General features: G+C 36.2%; 2 protein-coding genes across 3 annotated transcripts; one reads left to right on the top strand and one right to left on the bottom strand.

Moving 5' to 3' along the window:
* The first annotated feature begins 9,783 nt into the window (after positions 1-9,783).
* LOC136227898 (proteasome subunit alpha type-4-like) lies at positions 9,784-12,027 on the top strand. Its single transcript, XM_066016697.1, has 2 exons — positions 9,784-9,930; positions 11,083-12,027. The coding sequence occupies exon 2, from the start codon at positions 11,092-11,094 to the stop codon at positions 11,842-11,844; it is 753 nt and encodes a 250-aa protein (XP_065872769.1). The 5' UTR covers positions 9,784-9,930; positions 11,083-11,091; the 3' UTR covers positions 11,845-12,027.
* A 9,273-nt stretch (positions 12,028-21,300) lies between these two features.
* LOC136227889 (ubiquitin-conjugating enzyme E2 27) lies at positions 21,301-24,905 on the bottom strand. 2 transcript variants are annotated; one of them, XM_066016675.1, is made up of 5 exons: positions 24,521-24,905; positions 23,973-24,021; positions 22,688-22,847; positions 21,880-21,987; positions 21,301-21,657 (listed from the first exon to the last, which is right to left on the bottom strand). In XM_066016675.1, exons 1-5 carry the CDS (start codon positions 24,696-24,698, stop codon positions 21,550-21,552), a joined length of 603 nt encoding a protein of 200 aa, XP_065872747.1. In that variant the 5' UTR covers positions 24,699-24,905; the 3' UTR covers positions 21,301-21,549. The 2 variants fall into 2 exon arrangements, with proteins under 2 accessions (XP_065872747.1, XP_065872756.1); XM_066016684.1 differs by having other exon boundaries at positions 21,880-21,969; positions 24,521-24,899.
* Between the last annotated feature and the right edge of the window lie 1,845 nt (positions 24,906-26,750).

Raw genomic sequence — 26,750 nt, 5'->3', positions numbered from 1 at the left:
TCTAACTTTCAAATGTGGGATGAACAAACTAATATACACATTATTTTCCTCATATTCCCTTAAGACTACCAATGTGAGATTTGCCAAAGTGCCAAAAGAGAGCCATTTTTTTATAATCTCCACCTTGACGATCTTAGAAGAAATCCCAACCAAAACCATCTCCCTATCCTTTTACATACTCAGTAGTGTCTTCAAAGTGAACTTCAAATAGAGATGACATTAATCAAGTCCAAATAATGTTGAAACTTGATTGATGTTACCACCTTGTTGCCATATCCACGAGATTATCAGCAATCAGAATCTTCTGAAGTTGTATTTTGACCCACTTCAAGAAATTCCCTTACAAAATGATAACGGACGTCGATATGATTCGTCCTTGCATGATAGACTTGGTTCTTTGCTCAATAAATAGCACTCTGGCTGTCATGATGCACTTTGACATGCTTCTAACCAACTCCTAAATTTTTCAGCAACCCCTGAAACCATATTGCTTTCTTAACATACTTTGTAACTGCCATGTACTCTGCCTTCGTCGTAGAAAAAAATAATTGTTGACTGTAAGGTAGACCTCCAACTAATTGGTGCACTTGTTATGGTAAACAAATAACTAGTAGTTGACCGCTGGTTATCTAAATCACCAATATAGTTAGAATCATAGTATCCAACTATATATTTGTCGACTTTGCCATCCAACTCAAACATCAAACTAACATCCACAATATGTTAGATGTATCGAAGAATCCATTTCACAGCTTGCCAATGTTCTTCGCCATGATTATGCATATACTTGCTCACAACTCCAACTGCTTATGAAATGTCAAATCTCGTACACACCATCACATACATCAAGCTACCAACATCATCCGCATATGGAACATTTGACATATATTCTTGTCCTTCATCACTTTCTGAAGATAGAGCTTCACTATACTTGAAGAGCAAAAGGACTACTAACTGATTTTGTTTTCTCATCCATGCCAAAATGTCTTAGTACTTTTCTCAGATATTCTTTCTGAGCCAAACAAAGTCTCCCCAATTTTCTATCTCTGCTTATCTCCATACCGAGAATCTTCTTAGTCTCACCCAAACCTTTCATTTTCAACTCCTGATCCAGTTGAGCCTTCAATTTCTCAACCTCTATTTTATTCTTTAATGCAATCAACATATCATCAACATAAAGGAGAAGATAGAAAAATGATCCATCTTGTAGCTTACGCAAATATACACAGTGATCATATTTGCTTCTGGTGTACATCTGCCCTATCATGAACTTATGAAACTGCTTGTACCACTGCCTTGGAAATTGCTTCAATCTACAACGATTTGTTCAACTTACATACTAAATTTTCCATACTAGTAGGGATGGCAATGGGTACTGTACCCGCGGGTACCCGATACTGCATGGACCTAATTGGACTATCTATATCCTGTATAAAAGGGTATGGGATAAAAAAAACATTACTCGTGACGGGTATGGAAATACCTCCCAGAATACCTGGTAACCGTTACCCAACATAACTTAGATATAAGACATGTGATTCGAACCCACAACCTTTTGTTCTTCAACCATTAAGTGATGTACATAAGCTATTTTATTCTTATTGATTAAGGTTAAAACGTATAGAATTAATTTCTTAATAATTGAAGTGATTTATAATTTTTGAATTCGAAATATTTGTTCAATTTTTATGGATGATTTATTAAATTTATGCTTTGTTAAATTTGTAATATTTTTTGTTTTATGTATTGATTCTTAATGGGTAAGGGGTACTCGCGAATTAAATGAGACGGGCATGAGATACAAAAGTATACCCATTAGGGTAATGGGACGGGTACATGTAATTAAAAAATAAACGGAAAAGAGTTTGGAATTGACACTATTCGTGTGTGCCCTACCCATTTCCATTCCCTACTTACCAACAACCTTGTATCCCTCTAGCTGAGTCATATAGATTTCCTCCTCCAAATCCCCATGTAAAAACACAGTCTTTACATCCAGTTAAACTAGTTATAAATCAAATTGCCTACCAAGGCCTAGGGATGGCAACGGGTAGGGTACCCGTGGGTACCCTTACCCGTTAAGAATCAATAATAAAAAATATTACAAATTTAACAAACTATAAATTTAATAAATCATCAATCTAAAAATTGAATAAATTGAACCTTAATTAATAAGAATAAAGTAGCTTAGTGGTATCACTCAATTGTTGAAAAATAAATGGTTAGAGTTTAAATTTCACGTCTTACATCTAAAAAACAATGATATTTATTGATATAAAAAATTTTTATGACGGGTAACGGGTACCCTAGGGGGTATTCCCATACCCGTCCTATTACCCTAACGGGTAATGTTTTTGATCCCATACCTTTTTATACAGGGTACGGGTAGTCCTATTAGGGTCGGGTAGTGCTGGATACTCGCGGGTACACTACCCATTGCCATCCGTACCAAGGCCAACAACATTCTAACGGAGGTATGTTTTACAACTAGAGAAAACACTTCATTGTAATCAATTCCTTCCTTTTGAACGTATCCTTTAGCCACTAACTTGTCTTGTAGCAAATACTAGACTTGTTAGGAAATCCTTCTTTCATTACAAACACCCATTTGCAACTAATTGCCTTCTTTCCCTTTGGAAGACTTGCTAGCTTCCATGTTTGATTCTTTTTGAGGGACTGCATCTCCTTATCCATATCATTCCTACATCTTTCATCTTTTGGACTCTATACATCTTCAGAATATGAGGTATGAATTTCTTCAATTGAAGATGCACAAGCCACCGTATCTTCATAGCGAGCATGATTTTTTTCTGTTTCTATGTGGCTTTCTTAATGTAATTGACATATGTTGTTGTGGAGATTCTTATGCTGGAACCTCTTCTTCTTCATTTGATCCTTCTATTATAGGAGTATCAGAATTGTTGGATCAATCTTTCAGCTTCCCTCAAACTCCACTTGTTTGGAAGTATCCTCCACCTGTTGTGGAGTACCATCTGTCTGCTTATCTTCTACCTTTTTCAATATGGTAGATTCATCAAAGGTAACATCCTTATTGAAGATTATCTTATTGGACTCAGAGCACCATAAACAATATCTTTTGATTCTAGAGGAAATGCCCATAAATATCATTTCTTTTGCTCTTGGATCCAACTTCGATTCCTTAACGTGGTAGTATGCAGTGGAACCAAACATACGTATGCCACATCTTTAAAGCATCGAGTAAATTACAACAATGGTACTTGAATTTTACCAAGTTCACACTTTGGTACCTAGATTATATTTTATCCCAAAAATATACCTGAAGTAACAATGATCGGACAATTTAGTATATTTTATCGGTTAATGACCAGTCAATGCGAGTTTGATGAATAAATTACACTAATGGTACCTAAACTTTACCCTAATTCACACTTTGGTACCTAGATTCATTTTGTCCAAAAAATACACCTCAAGTAAAACTGACTTAACAATTTAGTACATTTGACCAATTAATAACCGATAAACTCGAGTTTGACCATTTTGAATTAAAAATTAAGACCCATCATACATTCAATTAATATAAAATTACAATACTACCATTTAACCAAATGACAATATTGTAATTTTATGTTAATTAAGTATATGGTAAGTGCCAATGTTTAGTTTAAAATGGTCAAACTCACATTGACCGATCACTAACCGATCAAATTTGTTAAATTGTTCAGTCACCTTTACTTGACTTATATTTTTAGGATAAAATAAAATCCAGGCACCAAAGTGTGAATTTTGGTAAAGTTCAGGTACCATTGATGTAATTAACTCGTGAAACTCGCGTCAACCGGTCATTGACCGGTAAAATATACTAAATTGTCCGGTCATCGTTACTTCAGGTATATTTTTGGAACAAAATATAATATATATTCCAAAGTGTGAACTAGGCCAAAGTTTAGGTGTCATTGGTGTAGTTTACCCCTAAAGTGTCTTGCCATTGATAACCAGATAATGGTAACCGATTAATAAGATCGCTAGCATATGTTACAGCTTTAGCCTAGAACTGTCTGCCTAAACCAACATTAGAAAACATACATCAAATTTTCTCCAGTAGAATTCAATTTATCCATTCTGCCATCTCATTATGATGTGGTGTATTTCTAACTGTGAAATGTCACACAATTCCTTCATCTTGGTAGACTTTCATGAAATGATCACTTTTGTACTCTCCACCATTAGAGACATTTGATCTTTATTCCTGCTTGAGTTTCTACCATCCTTTTCCACATAAGGAAAACTCCTAACACTTCATCCTTGGACTTTATAGTGTACATCTGCAATCTTCTAGAGAATTCATCAATAAAGGAAACATAGTAGGATTTACCTCCCAACAAAACTATTTTGGAAGGTCCCCATATATCTGAGTGAACATAATCCAGAATACCCTTGGTATCATGGATTGCAGTGCCAAAATTCACTCTGATTTGTTTCTGTTTGATATAATATTGCTCACAAAGGTCTAACTTGTAGGTCTAGACGCCATTCAATAATTTTTCATTCGCCAAAGCTTTCAAGGAATTTTCACCAGCATGCCCCAAGCGCATATGCCACAATCTGGTTGCTTCCAGCTCTTTATCATCAATAGAAACTACTATTGCTGCTCTAGTAATTGTGCTACCATCATAATAGTACAAGTTGTTGCTCATTTGAACTCCATTCATTGCTACGAGTGCACCAGAGATGACCTTTGTAGAATCTTCTTTGATAATGATAGTGAATCCCTTTTTGCTCAGGACTCCCATATAAATAAGATTTTTCGTCAATCTCGGCACGTATCTGACATCTATCAAAGCTCTGGTTGCTCCATTATGTTTCCTCAACTAAATTGCACCAATTTCAGTTGTCATACATGGACTTTTATTTGTTGTGTGAAAAACTCCACCGTCTATTTCTTTGAAGTTAAAGAACCAGTCTCGATTAGGACATGGTTACAACTCGTGTCTAGAATCCATGCTTACGAACCACTTGATGATGCTATGATTGCTAATGAAAAGTATAAGTTGTCATCATACTTGACAGTATTTGAATCTGGAACAACTTTCCCTTTCCCAGATTTGTTTTTCAGTTTCGGGCAATCTTGCTTCCAGTGGCCTTTCTCTCAGTAAAAGGCATGTTCATCTTTGTCAACTCTAGATTTTGATCTATCCATTTTGCCTTTACTCTTCTTCTGGAAACAACCTCTTACGACTAATGCTTTTGTTGTGCAACTACTACTTCCTTTATTGTCTTTCTTTCTCAATTCGTAGCTATACAATGAATCACAAACTTCACTGAGAGACACTTCAACCTTTCTATGAAGTTGTAGTTTCAAGGAATTCAAACTCCTTAAAAAGTGACCCCAACAACATCAATCCCAAATCTTCATCTCCAAAAATCACGTCGAAGTTCATCAAACCAGTAACAAGTTTATTGAAACTTGTGATGTGATCATTAATCATGGTACTAAGAACATATGAGAATCTAAATAGTCTTTTCTTCATATGAAGCTTATTTTGGCTGCTCTTCCTCAAGAACTTTTCCTCAAATGCCTTTCATAATACACCAGAAGTTTCTTTACTGAATCCATACTTTCGCTCTTTGGAAAAGCATGATCAAATTGTACCATACGCCAAATGGTTTATTGTTTTCCAATCCTTCTCATCAATGTCTTCTGGTTTCTTTCCTTCAATGGCAACATCTAAACCATATTGAAACAAAGCATCAAGAACTTTGTCTTGTCAAATGCCAAAATGACACGTACGATCAAAGATCTCCCCAACAATTCTAATAGTTGACACGCTTGTTCTTAACAAAATAAATGTCTTTGTTGATTTGGAACCTTGTGGTGTTTCATTAATTGTCATTTTAGCTGAATTGTACTTTTCTTTTAAATCGTGTTGGATTTATGTATTTGAAATCGATACACATTGAATAAATTGTTATTGAAATACTGTGATCAAATTTGGAATAAAAGATCAGCGTTCGATTACAACATTTGTATTTAGATAGAAGCATTTTTCGGAAGAAAATTAAGATTTAGTTTTTTTATGTAACGCTTATATAGTATTTTTTTTAGAAGACGTTTATATAGTATTTAATATTTTAGGAATGTTTGAAAAATAATATTTTAATTGGTTTTGATTTTGTACTATTTAATAAATTATTTCTATTATTTAATAAACTATTTTATCAAAAAAAATATTCCCTTACTTGCAATTTTAGAAATAATAATGTTGTTTAATAAAACTCTGGTTTTGACATCAGTCTGGTTAATAAAACTCTCCTCGTCCTGATCCCTAAAGTTGAGAAACCCTCTTCTTTTTTGCAAATGCGGCCTATCAGTCTTTGTAATGTTATTTATAAAGCGGTCACAAAGATTATAGACAATCGTCTTGGGATTATCCTTCCTGGGGTTATTAGTCAGAACCAGGGGAGCTTCGTCCCTAGTAGGCAAATGATGGATAATGTGGTTGTCGCCCAGGAGATGATTCATTCTATGAAAGTTAGGAAAGGCAAGAAAGGGATTGTGGCCCTTAAGCTCGATTTGGAGAAAGCATATGATCGCTTAAATTGGAGCTTTCTTATGGATAGCTTATATAGAGTGGGAATCCCTGAGAACTGGAGGAAGCTAATTGAAGATTGTATCTCTTCTCCTGTCTTCCAAGTCCTGATTAATGGGGATATGTCTGAGGAATTCTCTCCGTCTAGGGGTATTAGGCAAGGGGATCCGATGAGCCCTTTTCTCTTCGTGATAACTATGGAGCGGCTGGCCCTCCTTATTCAAGAAGCGGTGGATAACGGCTCCCTTCATCCTGTGTCTATTAATAGGTTTTGCCCTCCTATTTCCCATTTGTTTTTTTGCAGATGATGTGATGCTGTTTGTGGATGGGAATGAGGAGCAAATTGGTGTTATCATGAATATTCTGAATAATTTTTGTGCTGCCTCTGGTCAAAAGATTAACATCCATAAGTCTCGAATGCTTTGTTCTAAAAATATGGATAGAAGTGTTTGTAAGAGGCTTAGCGATTTGTCGGGTATTCCTCTTACCCAATCCTTGGGGAAGTATTTGGGGGTTCAGCTCCATAGTGAAAGAGTGACCAAAGCCTCTTTTAAGGAGATTCTGGATAGGACAAATGGGTTATGTGCTAGCTGGACAGCTAATTCTCTCTCCTTTGCTGGGCGCCTTACCTTAATTCAGTCTGTCAATTGTGCAGCTCCGAATCATATCATGCAGGCCTGTAATCTGCCCGTGCCGGTTCTTAATGACCTTGACAAGATTAATCGGCGCTTTCTTTGGGGGGAGTCTGGAGAAGGGAAGAAAATCCACCTGGTTCCCTGGAAGGAGGTTTGCCAGCCTAAATCTATGGGAGGGCTCGGTATAAGACAGGCTAAGGATAATAATAAAGTCCTTTTGATGAAGCTCCTTTGGCGTATGTGGCAGTCTCCCTCTTCTCTTTGGGTTCGGCTGCTTCGTGGTAAATACAGAAAGGATAAGATCTTTGGTGGTCCGAAAGATAGGGTTGCTAATTGCTCTTTTACTTGGAAAGGTCTTAGTGCTGTCTTTGCTGAGTTCTGTTCAGGCGTTGGTCTGGATGTGGGGAATGGCAAATCTATCAGTTTTTGGTATGACTCCTGGATTGGGGATAGACCTCTTATAGATATCTGTTGCGTTCCCCCGCCTTCCAGTATCCACCATTGGAGGATTGCGGATGTGGTTGACGCTGAGGGTGATTGGAAGTGGCCTATGTTTGAGTCCTTATTTGGTCTGGATATTCTCCTTAAGATCAGGGGAGTCAAGGTTAGTACTCAGGAGGAAGATATGGACAAGCACTGTTGGGCGCTTTCCAATAATGGTATGTATTCTTGTAAGTCTGCTTTTGAAGCCTTCTCTTGTAATGGGTCCGGTCAGCCCTCCTTTTCTTGGAAGTCCATTTGGGCTTTAAAGATCCCTTACAGAATCAGGAGCTTCATTTGGCTGGGAATGAAAGACAGATTGCTGACCAATGTCGATAGGCACAGAAGGCATCTTGCTATCTCTGGTGCTTGTAGTAGGTGTTCTGGCCATGTTGAGTCCCTTTGCCATGCTCTGAGGGATTGTTCTAAAAGTATGAAGGTTTGGAAGGAAGTCCTTCCTCCTCACATTCTTCCGTCCTTCCTTGCCTATCCTGAGGCTGATTGGTTCCAATCTGGGGTGAGTGGGAAGCTTCTGGCTAAGGTTGAGCATGGGGAGGTTATCTTTGCTATCATTTGTCACCAAATATGGAAGTGGAGAAATGAAGAAATCTTTGGTGGTAAGGAGATGTATGTTCATAACTTACCTGAGTTTTTCTCGAGGAAGCTCTCTTCAGTTATTGAAAGTTTTAAAGGGGATTCTTTGGTTAGAGCTTCTCAGAATAAGGAGGAGCGTCTTGTCGGTTGGTGTAGGCCCAAGGAAGGGGTGGTGAAGCTCAATACAGATGGTTCTTGTCTGGCTAGTGGGAGAATTGCGGCCGGAGGGGTTTTAAGGGATGGAGGGGGTGCCTGGATGTCTGGTTTCTCTCATAACATTGGTATGGGTTCATCCTTCTCGGCGGAGCTGTGGGGTATCCTCTCTGGGATTAATCTTGCCAAGAGTCTGGGTGTCAAGAGGCTCTCAGTGGAGTCTGATAATAAGGACGCCATTGATATGATCTCCGACAATCATGTTATCTGTTTTATTAGCCAAAACCTTATTAAAGCCATTAGGAGGCTTGTCTCCGATTTTGAATCTGTTGAGTTCAGACATATTTACAGAGAGCAAAACCGTATTGCGGACCGCCTGGCTGCTGCTGGCCATGAGAGGATGCTGGGTGTCTCCATTCTTTCTAGTCCTCCTTCCTTTCTCTTACCCCTTCTGCTTGAAGACAGGATCGGGGTCAGCTTTCCTAGGCTGATCCCAGGCTAAGTTGTGCTTGTTTCGTTTTGTTTTTCCTTTCCTTGTTTACCAAAAAAAAAAGAAATAATAATGTTGTTTTATGGTGTTTAGCCGAAGGAAAAATAAGAAGATTTGATACATGATTTGTTCCCTCAGACTTATTTAAAAAGTTTGATTCGCTTTTTAAAATTTTAAAATATTTCGATAAACCTTTTAGCTTGCATAAGATTCTAGTTACCCCTCTGAACTTCTATAAAATATAATCAATTGATCACTCGGTTGCAAAAAAAAATAAGTTAATTGCGAAAAATGTACATGCGTCTCAAAAAAAGTAAAACGATCAAGATTGGGTATGCAGTTCTAGTATTAGAAAAGACAAATTTTATAATTGAACAAGTAATAACTTCCTTTTTAATCCATTATTGAATAAAAAAAAAAAAAGGGCGGCCCGGTCGCATTACGCGTCTCCGCTGAGCGAGGGTGGGAGGGGTCCCACCACAAGGGTGTATTGGGGGCAAGCCTTCCCTTGCCAATTTAATTGACAAGAGGCTGCCCCTAAGACTCGAACCCGTGACCTCTGGTCACACGACAACAACGTTTTTACCGTTGCGCCAAGGCTCGCCCATTATTTAATCCATTATTGAATATTATAATAAAATTCTAAGACGCGTGCAATATATTTTCCGTATTTAATTTACTTTTTTCAATCGATGGATAAATTAATTACATTTTATGCAAGTTTAAGGAACTAATTAAACCTTTTATTCAAGTTGAATGTGCTATTAAAATACTTTAAAAATTTAGAAGGCTAGTTAAGTTTTTTTTTGGATAAATCCCGAAGCAAGTGATGTATTAAGCAAAACAGGAGGAAAGAAAAAGCAAGCAAACAAACGACGTCGTTTTTCCCGTATCTCTCCGACTAGAAAACTTAGTCAAAAAGACACGAGACGATCTAAATCAAGTTAGCTCACTTTGTCTCTCGCGTTCGCAGCTTCCTCTTCAAGTCAGGTTCTCGAGAAAAAATCAGGTAACTCGTTGTCTGTATTTCAATGCACCTATCAAATGATTCACCCTACGAACCCATAGTTTTCCCTTTTTCTTTTTCTGATCCGACAGTTGTTCAGAATGTCAAATAAATCTTCGATTAAGTTTTGATTTTTGTGTATTAATGAATTTGTCGCTGGATTTTAGACTCTGTTGCAAGTATACCTGCTGAATAACCTAGATTTTTTTTCCCTGTTACACTTATATACTCAATTTCAATGTTTGAGAGGCTTGTGCATTAGATATATAGAGTAGTGATTTGATTTTGATTTCAAAGAGCATTGACTTAATTGCTTTAGAAAGCTTAAAAGGCGATGCAATTCCTTATTTGTAAAACGTGACAATGCAATAGATACAGCTAATTTATGAATGTTTTTAGTTCTTATTGAGGTTTGAACAGTTTATACTTATAGAGCATGTAATTAGGTTTGAAGAGTTCAGCTTATACATCTTATAGAGAATGTAATCTTTTTCTATTTTTATCTCCTGGAATCAGTTCATTTATTTAAAGTCATGGGTCCATCTCAATACCCATTTATTCCATTTTCCATGTTATTCCAAAATATTGGTTATCAAGTATGCTTTGGACATATATTTTTTAACAAATACGAAGATTAATGATGTCACATATATTGTTTACTGTTCATTTTCGATTTCAATGCTTGAAATTACGAAGGTTGAACCTCTGTTCAGTGTTGTCAAATCTCATATGATGATGGCACTGTGGAGTAACCAAACACATGTTTGATTGAGCAAAGTAACCATAAATTTTCCATTTATTTTGAACTCGAAAGCTGAACTCTTTTGTATTTCTGTTATGATATTTGCCTACATGATGATAAAGAATAGAGCATTGTAATGGTAATGTTGGGCCAGTATGCGGCAGGAAGATCAATTTCATGATTTCTTGGCTTGGGGTAGATTTTTTTCAATCAAAATTCTTGAATTATTAGTATTATAGCTACCATTTTGGATTCTCTCTCTTAAAAGTGAGATATATGTATATGCTTTGCTTTATGTTCTGATTATATAATTTTAAATTCAAAATGAATTATCTTTGTGCGTCTACTAATTACATTTGTAGCCTACATTATGTAATCATTGGTTATTGACTTGGCTTTGGTTTCTTATTTAGTGTGATAAAATGTCTCGAAGATATGATAGCCGCACAACAATCTTCTCTCCTGAAGGACGGCTTTACCAAGTAGAGTATGCAATGGAGGCCATTGGAAATGCGGGAACTGCTATTGGAATATTGTCAAAAGATGGGGTTGTCTTGGTTGGTGAAAAGAAGGTTACCTCTAAACTCCTTCAGACTTCAACCTCAACCGAGAAAATGTACAAGATTGATGACCATGTAGCTTGTGCTGTCGCTGGCATAATGTCTGATGCCAATATCCTTATTAACACAGCTAGAGTTCAAGCACAGCGCTATTATTTTTCATACCAGGAACCAATGCCTGTTGAACAGCTTGTACAATCTCTTTGTGACACCAAGCAAGGTTACACGCAGTTTGGTGGGCTCCGCCCTTTTGGGGTTTCATTTCTCTTTGCTGGCTGGGATAAAAATTTTGGCTTCCAGCTTTACACTAGTGATCCTAGTGGAAACTACGGTGGTTGGAAGGCTGCAGCTATTGGAGCTAACAACCAGGCTGCACAGTCAATGTTGAAGCAGGACTACAAGGATGAAATTACTAGAGAAGAGGCAGTTCAGCTGGCAATAAAGGTGCTCAGCAAGACTATGGATAGTACAAGTCTTACTTCTGATAAGCTTGAATTGGCTGAGGTCTTCCTCCTTCCCTCTGGAAAAGTGAAGTACCAGGTTTGCTCGGCAGAAACTGTGAGCAAGTTGTTAGTTCAGTATGGTGTAACTCAACCTACGGCTGATGCTTCTTAGGTTGCTGCACTGCACTTTCAGGACAGGGATTGCAGCAGTAATATGGTATGCTTTTGTCAAATCATGCGGTTGATGCTGCTTTAGTCCAAAACTTATTTTTCCTTGAATTGGACAAATTTAGTATTGATTCGTGTTGACCTACTTAATGAGGATAATATTTAGATCTGAAGGTACTTCCCTTGATTTATATATTTTACATATTGCATTGCACCTAACATGCCTGTCATTTTCGATGCCTTCAATGCGCATTTATTTTGGTTATAAGTCTACTTGCATCATCAAGCATTTTTATCCTTTTTTTAAGTGTTTTTTTAATGTGCAATCCAAGATGAAAATAGGATATTTTTGGATCATAATGAGAAGATAGTTTAGTCAAATGTTGGTCTGTGTCCTATTGCCTTGTTACTATATTACATGCTTACCCTATATAGTAAACATGCTATTTAGCTGGTTGTCCCAGAGCCTAGTTTACTCAGATTATTTATTATAACCTTAACCTTAAGGGATAAGGGCCAATTTTGCAACTATGCCAGTATGATTATTGGGGAAGATATCCATATCATACAATATGGTCCAATATTGCTATGGTAGAAAACTTTGCTCAGTTTTGCGTTTTTCAGAGGAATTCCAGCGAGAAACAGACAGATTTTTGATTCGTCGGTATCTACTCGGAGAGAAGTAAATTTGAACTAGAGTTTCTACTATGGAGGCAATATTAGGCCGTAAAATTGATATTCCTCAATAACTTTAGTGGTAAGTTTGGCCCTTTAGAATTAGAATTTAAGATACTGTCTTCTACTTCATAGCGTTTTTAGACAGGATCTAGATTGTTGTGATCACAATCATGTAGTTGCTGAACCTGTCCAACATGATCAGTCACATCATACTGGTTTCATGTAATTGATTATTCCTAATCTAGAGACAGGTTAAGATATTATAGGAATCTGAGATGTAGGATTTAATTTGTGAATACATACTTTTAGAGTTGAAAGTGATGAAATCTAGAAAGATTTAAGTTGAAAGATTGTGATTCCTCTCTTAGGTAACACCAACCACCTTCTACAACAGCTCTGTTATGGAAAGAGTGATTCCATTAATCAATAATTCAATTCTACCTTTCTATATCAAGAAAAAGGTAGGAAAATTACAGAAAGATAACATGGAGAAAAAGACAAAGATACATAAATAATTCAAAGATGTTCTCATGAACTTTCCATGTAACGGCCCTGTTTGGCAAAGAGCGTTTTGGGATAAAAAGAGCGGTTTTGACCAACTTTAGAGGTTTGACCACTGAAACCGCTGATTGGAGTGTTTGGTAGAGAGAGGTTTGAGAGAGAGTTTTGGGATGAAAACGCTAATTTAGAAAAAGCTCCTTTTAGGAGCTTTTTCTATTAGCGTTTTGCAATATTAAAATTAATGGACTTCTTTAACCCCAATAAATAGACTCCCTCTTCTCCTGCGCCAAAATTAATGCCCTTATTCGTCTTTTTGCACAAACCGCTATTATCAATCAGCTAATTTTTACCAAACAGGTCTACACAAACAGCTAGTCAAATCAGCTAATGTAATCAGCTAACAGCTAATGTAATCAGCTAACAGCTAATTCCCAAACAAGACCTATGTATATTATGTAAAGTAAATTTAGAATCTGAAAATGTGTTCCTCATTAGGTATTGTATTTGGCCGTATTTCGTTTTTCAATATGTTAACAGGTTTATGAGCAATGAAATAGTTCCAAAAGTGAAAAAAGGAGGTCCATTACTTAGATCATAGGAAGAAATCTGTTTGAATTAATGGTTATCTTGCTGAATTCATCCCTTTTCGTGAGCTTTTATTAGGGCATGTTTGTGTTTTTATTCGAAAGAAAAAATACATAAGTTTTGAATTAAGGGTCAAAATGACTTTTAAAGTTGGCCGTTGGCATCAATTTAACCTAAATCGAATTTTAGGTATAATTCGGTTTAAAGCTGGGAAGTTTTGACAAATTAGCTCAAATTTAAGGGTAAAAAGTTTCTATAGTCACTAGAGTAGGGGTGTTGTGCACTAGTGGTCACTAAAAGAGTTTTTGATCAATAAAGTCACTAAAAAATAGTAAATTTGTGTCAATAAAGTTAATATAGTTCCAACAATTTGAACTACTGAAAAGCTATCGTGTCTCCAACGTCAACAACACCTCACAATGTCCGATACATGTTACCATGTGAAAATAAAAGATGAAAAAATGAATTGGTTCAATTTAGGATACATATTATTTAGTTAGAATATTTGGAAATTTCATGTTTTTTAATTATCATGTGTCATCATGTGGTTGTCACGTGGCCATATCACCTTTTCAATGGTCTAGATTGTCGGATTCGCTCATAACTATTTTATTGACACAAATTTGCTACTTTAATGGTCTAGATTGTCGGATTCGCTCATAAATATTTTATTGACACAAATTTGCTACTTTAGTGACTTTGTTAGATCAAAATAACATTTGGTATACAAAGCCCCTACTTTAGTATTAAAAATGATTGCATTTGCATAGTTTGTCAAAATTTATGAATTAAAGACCTGAATTGATATTTAAAATTTAATCTTGAGTAAATTTATTTTGGCTGCCTAACTTTAGGAGGCAATTTGGACCCTTCACATCCGTATTTTTGTGACTAAACAAATTTCAATGTCAAATAGTAAGTTCTGAAACAAATATTAAAAGCATACTTAATGTAATTGGAAGTAAATGAGTTTTAGTAGCTACTTTGAATTCTAAGACTTATTAGAAGCTTCGGTTGTTGTTTAGTTATTTTGGAAGTGTGATTGGGTCAATTATTTTGACAATTTTCCATTTGGTTGAATGTGAAAGATTAAGAATTTTCAAAGAAAGGTATGATGAAAGATCCATTTTCTTACCTTGAAAAAATTATATTCAACTATTATGAATTTTTATGATTATTATTATGTTGATTGAGTGGACTGTTCCTTAATACTCTGCTTTGACAAATATTATCTTGTCAACATCTTTCCTAATTTTGAAGAAAATAAATAAACCACAAAATTGAAATTTATATGTAACTTGGTAATGTTAGTCCTCATGTTTTTGTTGAGAAACAACCCACACAATCTCAAAGGCATGAAACCATCCTAAACAAAATAATTGCAAGTAAAAAGTAAAAGTTATAGTTAAAAGAGAAGTTTGAACTAGCTAGTCATTGTTAGAATTGAAATTAGATTATATTTAGTATTTACTAGCGGAAACGGTTTCCTAATCTAGAAACGTATTTCCTAATCTTGATTCGTAAATCTTTTAAAAAAATTAAGAGAATAACTAACTAATTCCTTAAATAGGAATTTACAATCTTCGACTAACAAACCAAAAACAGAATCCAGAACTTTTTACAATGAAAAGCATAACAAAGTAATTGAGAATTAGATTCAAATAAGATATCTTTGAGACTGGGCTCTTTCAACTAGTTTAGAGCTTTGTGAAGGCCCATTGCTTCAACAAGGGACGAGTCAAGGAGGCAAGCAAGAAGGTCATTCTTCGCAACAACTAAACCACCTGCAGAGTTGCAAACAACAATCCAAAACTAATAGAATTCAAAGAACGGCTCAATGGGGCATCCACGTTACATTTTAACTGCCCAACCGACAAAGGGGGTCAGGTAGGCGGGATATAAGCGTTGTTGATAGGCGGAGGAGCAGTCAAGACTTGAGTTTTCTACCACTGAGAAAGGAAGGTAGTAGCATTGCTAAAGATCACCCTAGCTAGGTGGCTCAATCTATTCACAACGCATGAATTTCTGGTATTCCAAATTTTCCAACATAAAACTATAACGAAGCTAGTCTCTGATCTATTATGATTTTTTGAAGAGTAAATTTCCAAAAACAAACAAGTTAACAAATAAATGAACTAACATCACCCACACTTGAGAAGGACCAAACTTGTCTTGCAATCTGACAATTCACAAAATATGATAGTCAGTTTCCAGCTCAATTAAACACAAAGGGCAATTGAGATTAATTGGTATCCATCTTTGAACATGAAGCAATAGAGGTGGAGATACAAGTAGAGAGAGCACGCCAAACCAAATTCTTAGTCTTAGGGGAAGAAGATAAGTTCCATTAGGCATTCCAAACAGAAGAATCCGAGCTACTAATATTGACATTCAGGGAAGACATTAAGTGTATGTAACCGTTTTTAATAGTATACTCCCCTTTGTGGTCCAACAACCATGCCCAATTTTTATCCACAACTCTTTTACTGATAAGAATGCACCTAATAACGTCAAAGTCCCTCAGCGAGAAGATGCCCCTGAATAAGTAAGGCCTCCTTTGGGCGAAGATGAGGATAGCACTGTTAGGCACTAGACAAGGGGGTTCAATGAGGATGTCTTCATCCCAACTAGTCCCCTCTATAGTCATTAATGTATTAATGAAGGAATCTTCAAGTTCCAAAGGAGAGGTAGTTCTGAAACAACGATTCAAAGGATCAAGAAGCCAAGGGTCATGCCATATGTTGACACGCTACTAGAACCAATCACACGTCTAGCTCCAACTTTAACTCTATCTTGGGCTGCCATTATGCTCCTCCAAATAAAGCTAGGATTATTTTTTCAAAGAAGCACCAATAAATTTGGGATTTGGAAAGTACCGAGCTTTATAGAGACGACCGATTAAAGCATTAGAAAATTTTAAAAGTCGCCAACCATGTTTGGCTAACAAAGCAAAGTTGAACGGACAGAGCTTTCTGAAACCCATACCCCCAGAAACTTTTGGTTGACACATGCAATCCCACGACTCTTAATGGATGCCCTTACTCGAACTACATTAGAACCCCATCAAAAATAATTCATCATCTGCTCCAAGTATGTACACAAAAGCTTAAAGAGGAGGAAAAGGCTCATATCATAAGACTAAATGAACTGGAAAATTGAAGTAATCAAAACTTTTTTACCCACTTTAGATAGAAACTTAGATTTCTAGTTAAAAATCTTAGATTTAACAATCGCTTCCACCTAATTAAAAATCTAAACTTTACTACAACCAATCAAATAAGGGAGACCAAGATATTTACCAAGAGAAGATCTGAGGTCACAAAAAAACACTAAGCTCCTTACAAGAATATGTCGAGCAATTTCTACTAAAAGAGATCATCCACTTAGTGAAATTAATTTGTTGGCCTTATGCAAGCTCATACTGAGAAAGGCAAGAACATATCACTTCACAAGGAATGAGACGGTTTGAAGGTTAATAAATATGGTGCGGGTTCATCTCTCTCGATTAGTTCCAGTTCAAAGGAAATGGTCAACAAAGAGACCTAGACTTTGTGTGAAGTGATCTGTTCTTGCCTTTCTTAATATGAAATGGTATCACACTCATTCCTTGTATGAGGTAAGAACTAACATCAACAAATGTCGTCTGCAAAGAAAGGGTGAGAAATAGGAGGGCATCTCTCACCATTATACAACCAGAAATTAAATCTCTAGCTTCCAATTTAGAAATAGTAGCAAATAAACCCTCGTATAGGGAGGTAGGCCCCTGTCGAATGCCACATTGGGGAATGATCGACCCCATAATATGATGATCGTTGACATTATGATATTTAGCCTTACAAACACACTACATAACGAGATTAATCCATTGTGAAGCAAACTTCATTTTATCTATAAATCGACGAAGGTATTCCCATTCCGCACAGTCATGGCCTTGGACATATCTAGCTTAAAAGAAGTGATACCTGTTTTTCCCTAGGTTTTCTGTGAAAAAAATGGTTCACCTTAAAAGTAAACATCACATTATCAGAGATAAGGTCACCCGATATAAAAAAAGCATTTTGGGACTGCAAAATAATAGCAAGTAACACAAGCTTATGTCTATTAGCGATAACTTTTGAAACAATTTTTTAGATGACATTACACAAATCAATCAACCGAAGATCAGTAAGTTTTTTTTTTGGGATTTTTTGTTCGGAATCAACACTAGAGTAATGCCATTGATGTCATTCAGAATAGTCCCAAAATTGAGCCATTAAAGACAATAAATAGTAACTTGGTCATCTACAACATCCCAAAACTTATGATAAAACAAGGACTGAAATTGTTTGGACCTGAACTTTATCAAGACGTATATAGAACACAACATCTTTTATTTCAATAGTGATAAAGGGGCTTAACAGAGCATTGTTATCCTCAGTAGATATACAATTTTGCACATTATTCACAATATAATCCACCGATTTGATCACATGAACCTTAGTGATCATATAATATCTGGTCATTCACCGTTAGATCTAGACTTATTAGAATCCTATGGTGTAGATTCAAAGCATCCTAAGACTAAAATTTAATAAGCCTAGATCTAACGGTGAATGACCAAATTTATTTTGTCATTAAGATCCATGTGAATACTGCACAGACCAACCATTAGAAAATAAATATATTGAAATACTAAGATAAGAGTGAATCCAGACCTGAATTCCAATCATACCAAACCCCACTATCATATTTTTTGTTTCTTCTACAACATATTTTTCTTTGTTCTGTGGGTCACTGATCGTGAAAATATTTTGAGTTAGAGTCCCCAAAAGCTAACCACATTTTCTTAGACCGTTGGTGCAAGTAAACTTCTTGCTGCAAAAGTAAATCGTGCAAAACATTTCGTTTTTCTAGAAGCATTAGTTGCGACAATGAATCATGATGGTGCTTTAGTTATTTAATCTGATCACCATAGTTCAGAAATTTTATCACGGATTTGAGCATGAATTTTGATCACCATAAGGCTGAAGAAACTCACCGCACTACTTTATACGGGCCTGAATATAAACTGACCCTAAAGAGTTCCAAACCGTCTACAATCTTCTTCCCGAATCCAAGAGTTTTCAAAGGAAGAGGAAAAGGGAAGAGTGGTCTGAACAGGAAACATCGTCGTTGATAACCTTAGTGTTAGTGAAGAGAGAGTGCCATTTCGAATTTGCATCGATTCAGCTTTTCTTCATTATAATGAGTTGTTCCCTTACCTATTTCCCAAGTGTTACTAGTAACCCACCATATTGATTCAGGTAGTTCATAATCTTCAACAATTTCCCCAAAACCCCTTAGAAGCGATTAGGGGTGATGATTACTTCCCACCATTTTTCTCTAAATGGCGCAAGAAATCATTAAAATCACTTTATTATCTCCCGATGGATGGGAGATAAATTACAAAGATCTTCTATAAGCTGCCAAGACTCTTGTCCACGTGCTCTCACTAAAAAAAAATTAAAATAAAACCCGTAAAAACGTCATTAACTAGTACCCTGAATGCAAATTTTAACGTTTATATGATTTCTATAAAAGCCAATGAGTTGGCCATATTCTTTTTTTTTTTTTTTTTTTTTTTTTTTCAAATCAAAGCAAGCCCACCCTTACAATTAATAGGATCCATAAAAAAACAAAACCATTATAAACAAGCTTTTTATTATTATTATTTCAACCTTCGAATAATTACAATTAACTTTCATCAAGAAAATAAGTTTGGACACTTATACGTCTGTTTGGCCTAACCAGAAGAACCCTCCGAATACAATTTTTTTTAATCTGGGCTTAAACTTGTTAGTACTCAGATAACAATCCATCGGGGCCTTGTCTGAAGCCTCGGGATCAATTCCATAATACACGCCAATGTATTTTTCATGATTGACAGTTTTATTATTCTGCCAATTAGAAATCTTCCTACAAGATTTCAACTTTGAGGGCGGGTAGATACAAAATGTCTTCAGATTGGAACACCAAAGTTGTATCATCAAACCGAACGCTGAACCAGGCACGGTCAAACTTTTATCGAACCCAACACCGAACTGCTTACAAATCTTCCAGTAATTCCATTGGCATACCGAGAGAAAAACACCCGATAAAATAAACTCATAATTCTAATGGTGTTGTGTGTTTCTTAACAGTACTTTTTATGTACATACAATAATTTACAAAAGTAGAAATGAAAAATAGTTTGGGACACATGTCATGTGTATATTGGTTGTTGATATGGGTGGTGTGGATAGGAGCATATCTTTCACACATCAAAATGTTGTTGGTATTCACATAAAAAAAGAGAATCAAAATCAGAAGAATTGAAAGGTGAAGTGATGGGTTGCTGCTCAGATTCAGATGATATATTGATGCCATTGCTGCTGGCTCTGGTCTTGGCTATCTTAATCTTCCTTGTTTGTCAACCTCCTCATCCTAGAAGAAGACCCTCTGTTGTTTATTATTACTCCTAATTTCTCTTGATGAGCAGTATGTATTATTACTCTTCCCCAGTTATGTATGTATATTGCATTTCATAGTTAAAATAAAAGACCATTAAATGATGAGATGATGCTAATCATGAGGCAAAATTGGCTTCATTAACTATGTTTATAGGATTGCAAATAATAGTGGGAGTTACATTGTATTTTAAAGTAAGTGATGGTAACTAATCTTGTTTGTTTTAAGGTGTAATTGAATGTAATACTAGGTGAGGGTAGGTGAGGTGAAATTTGGCTGATTTTCTTTACACACCAAATTGGAGGGTAGGGAGGTGACAGATTTTTTTTCCCCAAAATTACCCTCTATATTTTATTTTAAAATAAGACATTGTTTGGATATAAAAGTAATTTTGCATATAACTTACCTTACCTTACTTTACCTTACTATCAAAACAAACACAATTATATTATTAAATCATCACTTACCCTACTTTCTATCTAAACACAACAAATTATTTTATTCACTTCACTTACCTTACCCTACCTTACTTTACTTTAAAATACCCTCATCCAAACAAGGCCTAAGAAAACCGGAAAGCTACATTAAAGTGCCAAAGTGATGGCTAAGATGATAACTCTATATCTGAGCGGATGACAATATACTAACTATTCACATCAATCATATTAATTGGCAGAGACAAAGGAGGATCTAGGGGTTTCGCTTATCACCCCTGTTAGGGATATTTCTGGCCTCTTGTCATCAGAAAATTAGGATTGGAAGTGTCAAGATAACATAATTTTTTACATATATGCAGATGTATCCATCTGTGATCACATTTGGTTAAAATAGGAGGAGTTTGTGGCTGAAATGTTATTTAGATATGATAAGATAGATTAGATGTTGCCCATCAAACTAGAAACTAAAAGGGCTGAATTCTAGGTTCCAACTCAACTCAACTGATTGATATATAATAATAACCACAAAATTTCATTGATTCCAACTCAACCGATAGCCGAATTTAGGGGCGGAAAATAATATATGTACTTATTTTTTTGATGATAAATAATATATGTACTTATATTTGTATTAATGGGTAAATTGCACCTATTGATTCATAATATCCTTACTGTCACATGAAGTCCTCTTCTATCTCCTATCATATCATATGGCTACACAAGCAACTTCGCAAACACAATACTTCATTTGTGAGATCATATGCATCTGTATTTACTATGTACCAAACATAACATTCTGAAAATCTGCGTGGGTACCATACAAATCAGTCATTTACCTTAATAATCAGTGATTTAAAAACAGTTCAATTCAATTCTTTAGTTTTAGCAACTCCGACGAGATGTTCATGTGTGCCGGAGTTAAAAACAACCCAAGAGAGAAAAACTGATACCTAAAACGAAAAAAGGACTAAATATGGGAACCCTATATTCATATTAACCTTTTGTATCTAGATATAACACCCAGCATTTGCAGCCAATCCTTTCTACCCGGAACAAAGCTTTTCAAGTGCCAAGTTTTCATCACCCCCGACAGAATCCAGCGCACTCCTCGCCAAAGCTTCAGAAAATCCCATTTCGACAAGTTTCTGTACCTATAACAATCCACCACTCGCTTATCAAGTCTTCAATTCCAAACATTAAATCATTCTTTATTGAAATTCACAAATGTAATGCAGATTACTCCAACCATTACGCAAGTACCACATTAACTCCTTAATTTGCTCAGAAAAGAAAATATTGTCAGCCAAGAGATACATGCATTTTTTAAGAGAGATGAGTGGAGTTAAGCCCCACCCAAAAAAAACTCAACGTACCTTTTCCTCGACTCCAAGACGTGAACTCTTGGCAAAAGTTTCTGTCCAGTAGCGGGCTGTGCCAACAAAAGTCTGATAGTCCTTGAGATACTGCGAAGTCCACATAAACTAACTCATAATATAACAGAAATTTGACTCAATTACACACACAAGAGAAACACGATTAACAGAAAAGGCTGAAGTCTAAACATTGCATGCAGAGGTGTCAAAACAAATGGGACAAAAACTTGGCAAGATTATGAAACTCTCAACACCACCAGTCCCATATTTTTTTCTTAAGCAATTGGGTACCTGCATAATTTGCAATCAGTTGTATTTTCATGAACTTCAAATAGCAATGCATCCCATCAATGCTAATACAGTGTAACATGTATTTAAATCTGGAATGACCACAGAAACTTGTTGAAGTCCAAAATCACGATCAAAACTCACAACCATGTAAGTAAACACAAGTAGCATATCCAATATAGTAGGGCATACCCACATTTTACAATAAAACCATTTGCGAAAATACAGCAAAAAATTCCAACTACAGTTAAACTTGAAATCTCAAGTGAAGCTGCGAGCTTGGTTGTAAAGTAAGTGAACCTAAGATACAAAAAGGAAATCAAGTTCAAACTTTGCTAGAGTGCTAATTATCTTTAAGTACAAATGTCCAACGGCGTGAAATAAACAAGGAGGCAAGAAAAACTGAAAGTCTCTAGACTCCCACAATCAACATAAAGATTATATATATGTGTGTGTGTGTGTGTGTGAAAGACGAGCACAGGTACTACTGGCTGAAGCTAAAAAGCATAGAGAATCATACTTGTTGTGCTACTACAGCATCTTGAGGGTCATCAGGCTGAGGAGCAGAGAGCAGTGCTTGGACAGAGAGAAGTGCTGTCTTTAGAGTAAGTGCGGGGCTCCATTGGTCTTTCAAGATGTCCAGGCAGATTGCCCCACTTTGGCTGCTAATATTTGGATGCCTTTTGCAGGTAGGTCACAGAGCAAAAGCAATTGCAGTGTTAATCATCTCAAACATAAACTGAAATTTTTTATGCCAGTTGTATGCACTGACTAATATATAATTTGAAACAAATTTCATCAATTTTAGGAGCTTGTGACAGAAATCAACTCAACGGTAAAATACTAATCCAGTAATTGTTCAGCCCATAAGCCAAGAAACCATGGCATGCATAGACTTCCTATTATGTATACCTTAAGTGGATTCTGCATTCAAACATGTTTTGCACAATGGAAGCAGAGACCACAAATAACAAAAATTTCAAGATTTCAGTTTTCAGTGTATCATAATAAGATCAACAGGACTATGTATATGTAGAAAATGAAAAGAAAAGAAGGTATTAATTGAAAAATCAACGTTAATATGACATGCAATAGGGATACATGCAAAATTAACATCAAGACTCATACTTCAACAATCATCAATGTGGAACCTCTATATAGTATGCAAATAGTCTTAGCTAATTCAAAAGTTGATTCTATTTTTTAATGAGCCCATGTTGTGGGATAATGAATATAGCCTGTTAAACAATTATTGAATCAATCAAGTCCTAAACTAAGAATGCCCCTCAACTATTAGGCTCTTACACTTAATCAGCGTTTGGGCATCATAATTAAATCCTAAGCTTGGCTGAGAAAGAACTGTGATGATTAGTAAGTCCAAAGTGCGCAAACCAATTCCACCCTTAAGATGGCCAAAGGCATCTATCCTCTTGCTTTTTTTCTACAATAATTTTATAACATAGACTAAGAAGATATACAGACATTTTTACGACACACTAAGCTAATACCATAAATAAACATTCAAAGACAATGCCACCAAATAGTCTTTAATCAGATTTGTACAGAAAAATGAAATGCTGTTAAGCTCAAAATTGCTGTCAAAAAATCAAGCTTTCTGCATTTTGAGACCAAACTAATTGAAAGCAATGATATAATTTGTTTCTATCATCAATACTGCAACAATATATCCACCTTGTATCACAGAAACAGAGACTTCCATGTCAATCATAATTGCATATAATATTCTATCATCTTTTGCAAGTAAACTGTGCAATTAATAGCAGATTACAGAAATTTCTTCGTACCAGACTTTTGTTGTGAACTTCATTTTGGGTGGTTCGAAAGGATATCCATCTACAAAAAAGAGTCAAGCATCATAAATGCATTAAAATAGGGAGTGTTTATGTATATACACAAACTTCTCAGCTTACAGAAAACAATCAGAAACTAGAAGAAAGACTGTTTGAAAACAAAAGGTAAACAATTATAATCATCTAGAAATAATATTTTCTAAAAGAATAAAAGAAAAGAAAGTTTTATTCTCAGAACAAAGACAATTAATATATACGCATATATAAATGGTAAAACAGCACATGTTCCAAATTCAGCATATTACTACACTAATTATCTAATGAACACACTTGAAACCAAAAATCTATATCAAATTCATACAGGTTCTTTAGCACGTGTGGTAAATAAATATAGGTTCAAGAACAATCATGTCTTGAATTTCCATCTCCATGTAATGACAAATAAAATATACCCAATGCAGCTGAATTGAGAGGCACAAAATTATCATAAAATTCATAGGCATGTTACGCAAGAATAGAAGCAGAAAGACGTATTAATGTACCTGGGAGTGAGATATCAATTTGGAAAGTGCCACCTTCATAAGGAGTGCCGATTGGTCCAGGAATGGTGCCGGTTAATCGAGCGAGATTATCGGATTTAGGAGAGACAGTGATACCGGAAGACCCAATGTCTCTGCTGCATTCTTGAAGCTCCTTCTGAACGCGAGCAAAGTCCATCATGATTGATGATTGATAGAGATTAAGGGAAAAAGAAAACCCTAATTAGAGAGAAAGTGAGAACAAAAAGGGATGAAATTGAAGTGTGAAAGAGAAGAGAAGTGAAAGCCGTTTTCTTTAATTCTCTCTCCGATAGATGCTTCCACTTCCCAGAGAGAGAAAACAGTGGTTGGTGTGCAGGCCAGAAAAATAATAATGCAAATGAAATGAGTCGAAATTAGTTATTTTTCTGTATTTATTTCCTCTGTACGTCACCATAAGTAAGCCCTTTGTAGATGGCGAATGGCGCAGTTAGGGTGCAGGTTTGGATTCTGTTATTCTCTCTTATTTTACTCAGCTTTTTACCTCGAATGGTTGTGTTTTGGGGCTTATTATTGAAAATGTGGTGCCAAAGTTGTCTGTGGAAAATTGTGATATGCTCTGTGGTGTGTTTAATGCTGTGGAAATTAAAGAAGCCTTGTTTTCAATGCACCCTGACAAAACCCTGGTCCTGATGGTTTTAACCCCGGTTTTTATCAGAAATTTTGGGATGTTGTAGGAGGTCATGTTACTGAAGCATGTTTGTTATGGTTAAATTCTGGATTGTTGCCTGATGAGATTCATGAAACTAATATTGTATTAATCCTTAAGAAATCGTAGCCTGAGATGGTTTCTGACTTGAGACCGATAGCTCTTTGTAATGTGATATACAAAATTGTGTCAAAAGTCTTAGCTAATCGGTTAAAGAAAGTGCTTCATGTTCTTATATCTCCGTCCCAGAGTGCCTTTATCCCTGGCAGACTTATCACTGATAATGTTATGCTGGCATTTGAGGTAAATCACTATCTCCATCAGAAGACTAGAAGGGTTTCAAGTGGTATAGCTGCTCTTAAGCTTGATATGTCTAAAGCATATGACGGGTTGGAATGGAGATTCCTTCAGGAGATGTTAGTGAAACTTGGTTTCCCATCGAGCTTTGTTAATCTATTAATGCAGTGCGTTACAAAGGTTAAATATAGGGTTATCCATGGGAAGCATGTTGTGGGCCCTATTGTTCCACAGAGGGGGCTCCGTCAAGGGGATCCGTTGTCACCATATCTTTTCATTATCTGTGCAGAGGGTCTTTCTCTCTACTTATCTCGGCTAGAGTCAGAGGGTCGGATCCGAGGTTGTGTTGTTGCGAACCAAGCGCCAGCAATCTCTCATCTGTTCTTCGCTGATGATAGTTGCTTCTTTTTCGAAGCCAATTGATCAGAAGCTTCAGCAATTAAACAAGCTCTAAATGACTATGAGTGTGCTTCTGGACAGAAAATAAATTTATCAAAATCCTCTATATCTTTCAGTCGAAACTGCCCAGATGGTGAGTGTGCTGAAACTAGTAATATTTTGGGGGTTTCCGCTGTTGCCCTCCCGGATAAGTACTTGGGTCTACCTTCGGTGGTGGGAAGGAATAGGGCACAGGTTTTTGGCTTTGTTGAGGACATGGTGCGGGCTAGACTGAAGAGCTGGAAGGCCAGATTTCTGTCAAGAGCCGGAAAGGAGATTATGATCAAATCAGTAGTGCAGGCGCTTCCTACTTATGCTATGAGTCTCTTCCTTTTTCCTGTGAATATATGTGATGACCTTGAGAAATTGATGAATTCTTTTTGGTGGGGATCAGATGGTTCGGGTAAAGGTAGCTTACATTGGAAATCGTGGGATAAGCTGTGTTGCCCTAAAAAAGCTGGTGGAATGGGGTTCAGAAAATTACATAAATTCAACTTAGCTTTATTGGCTAAACAAGGTTAGCGGCTCAGCTCAAACCCTGAGTCTCTTGTGGCTCGAGTTTTTAAGGCTCTTTATTATCCGAATTGCTCTTTTCTTGATGCATCATTATCTGATGGGCCTAGCTTCATTTGGCGTAGTATTATGGGTGCTCAAGAATTGTTAAAGTCGGGTATTCGTAGATTTGTAGGGGCAGGTGGGGAGGTCCGGATTTGGGATGACCCGTGGCTCCCTGACGATCAGTTTCCATATATTGAAAGTGAAAAATTGGATGGGTTAGGGGTGGAAGTGGCGGCTGATCTAATGGAGGAG

Source organism: Euphorbia lathyris, chromosome 1, assembly GCF_963576675.1.
Source record: "Euphorbia lathyris chromosome 1, ddEupLath1.1, whole genome shotgun sequence".
Taxonomy (NCBI): Eukaryota; Viridiplantae; Streptophyta; class Magnoliopsida; order Malpighiales; family Euphorbiaceae; genus Euphorbia; species Euphorbia lathyris.
Note: the sequence above shows the minus strand (reverse complement) of the source record. Positions and strands in the feature narration are given on the sequence as shown.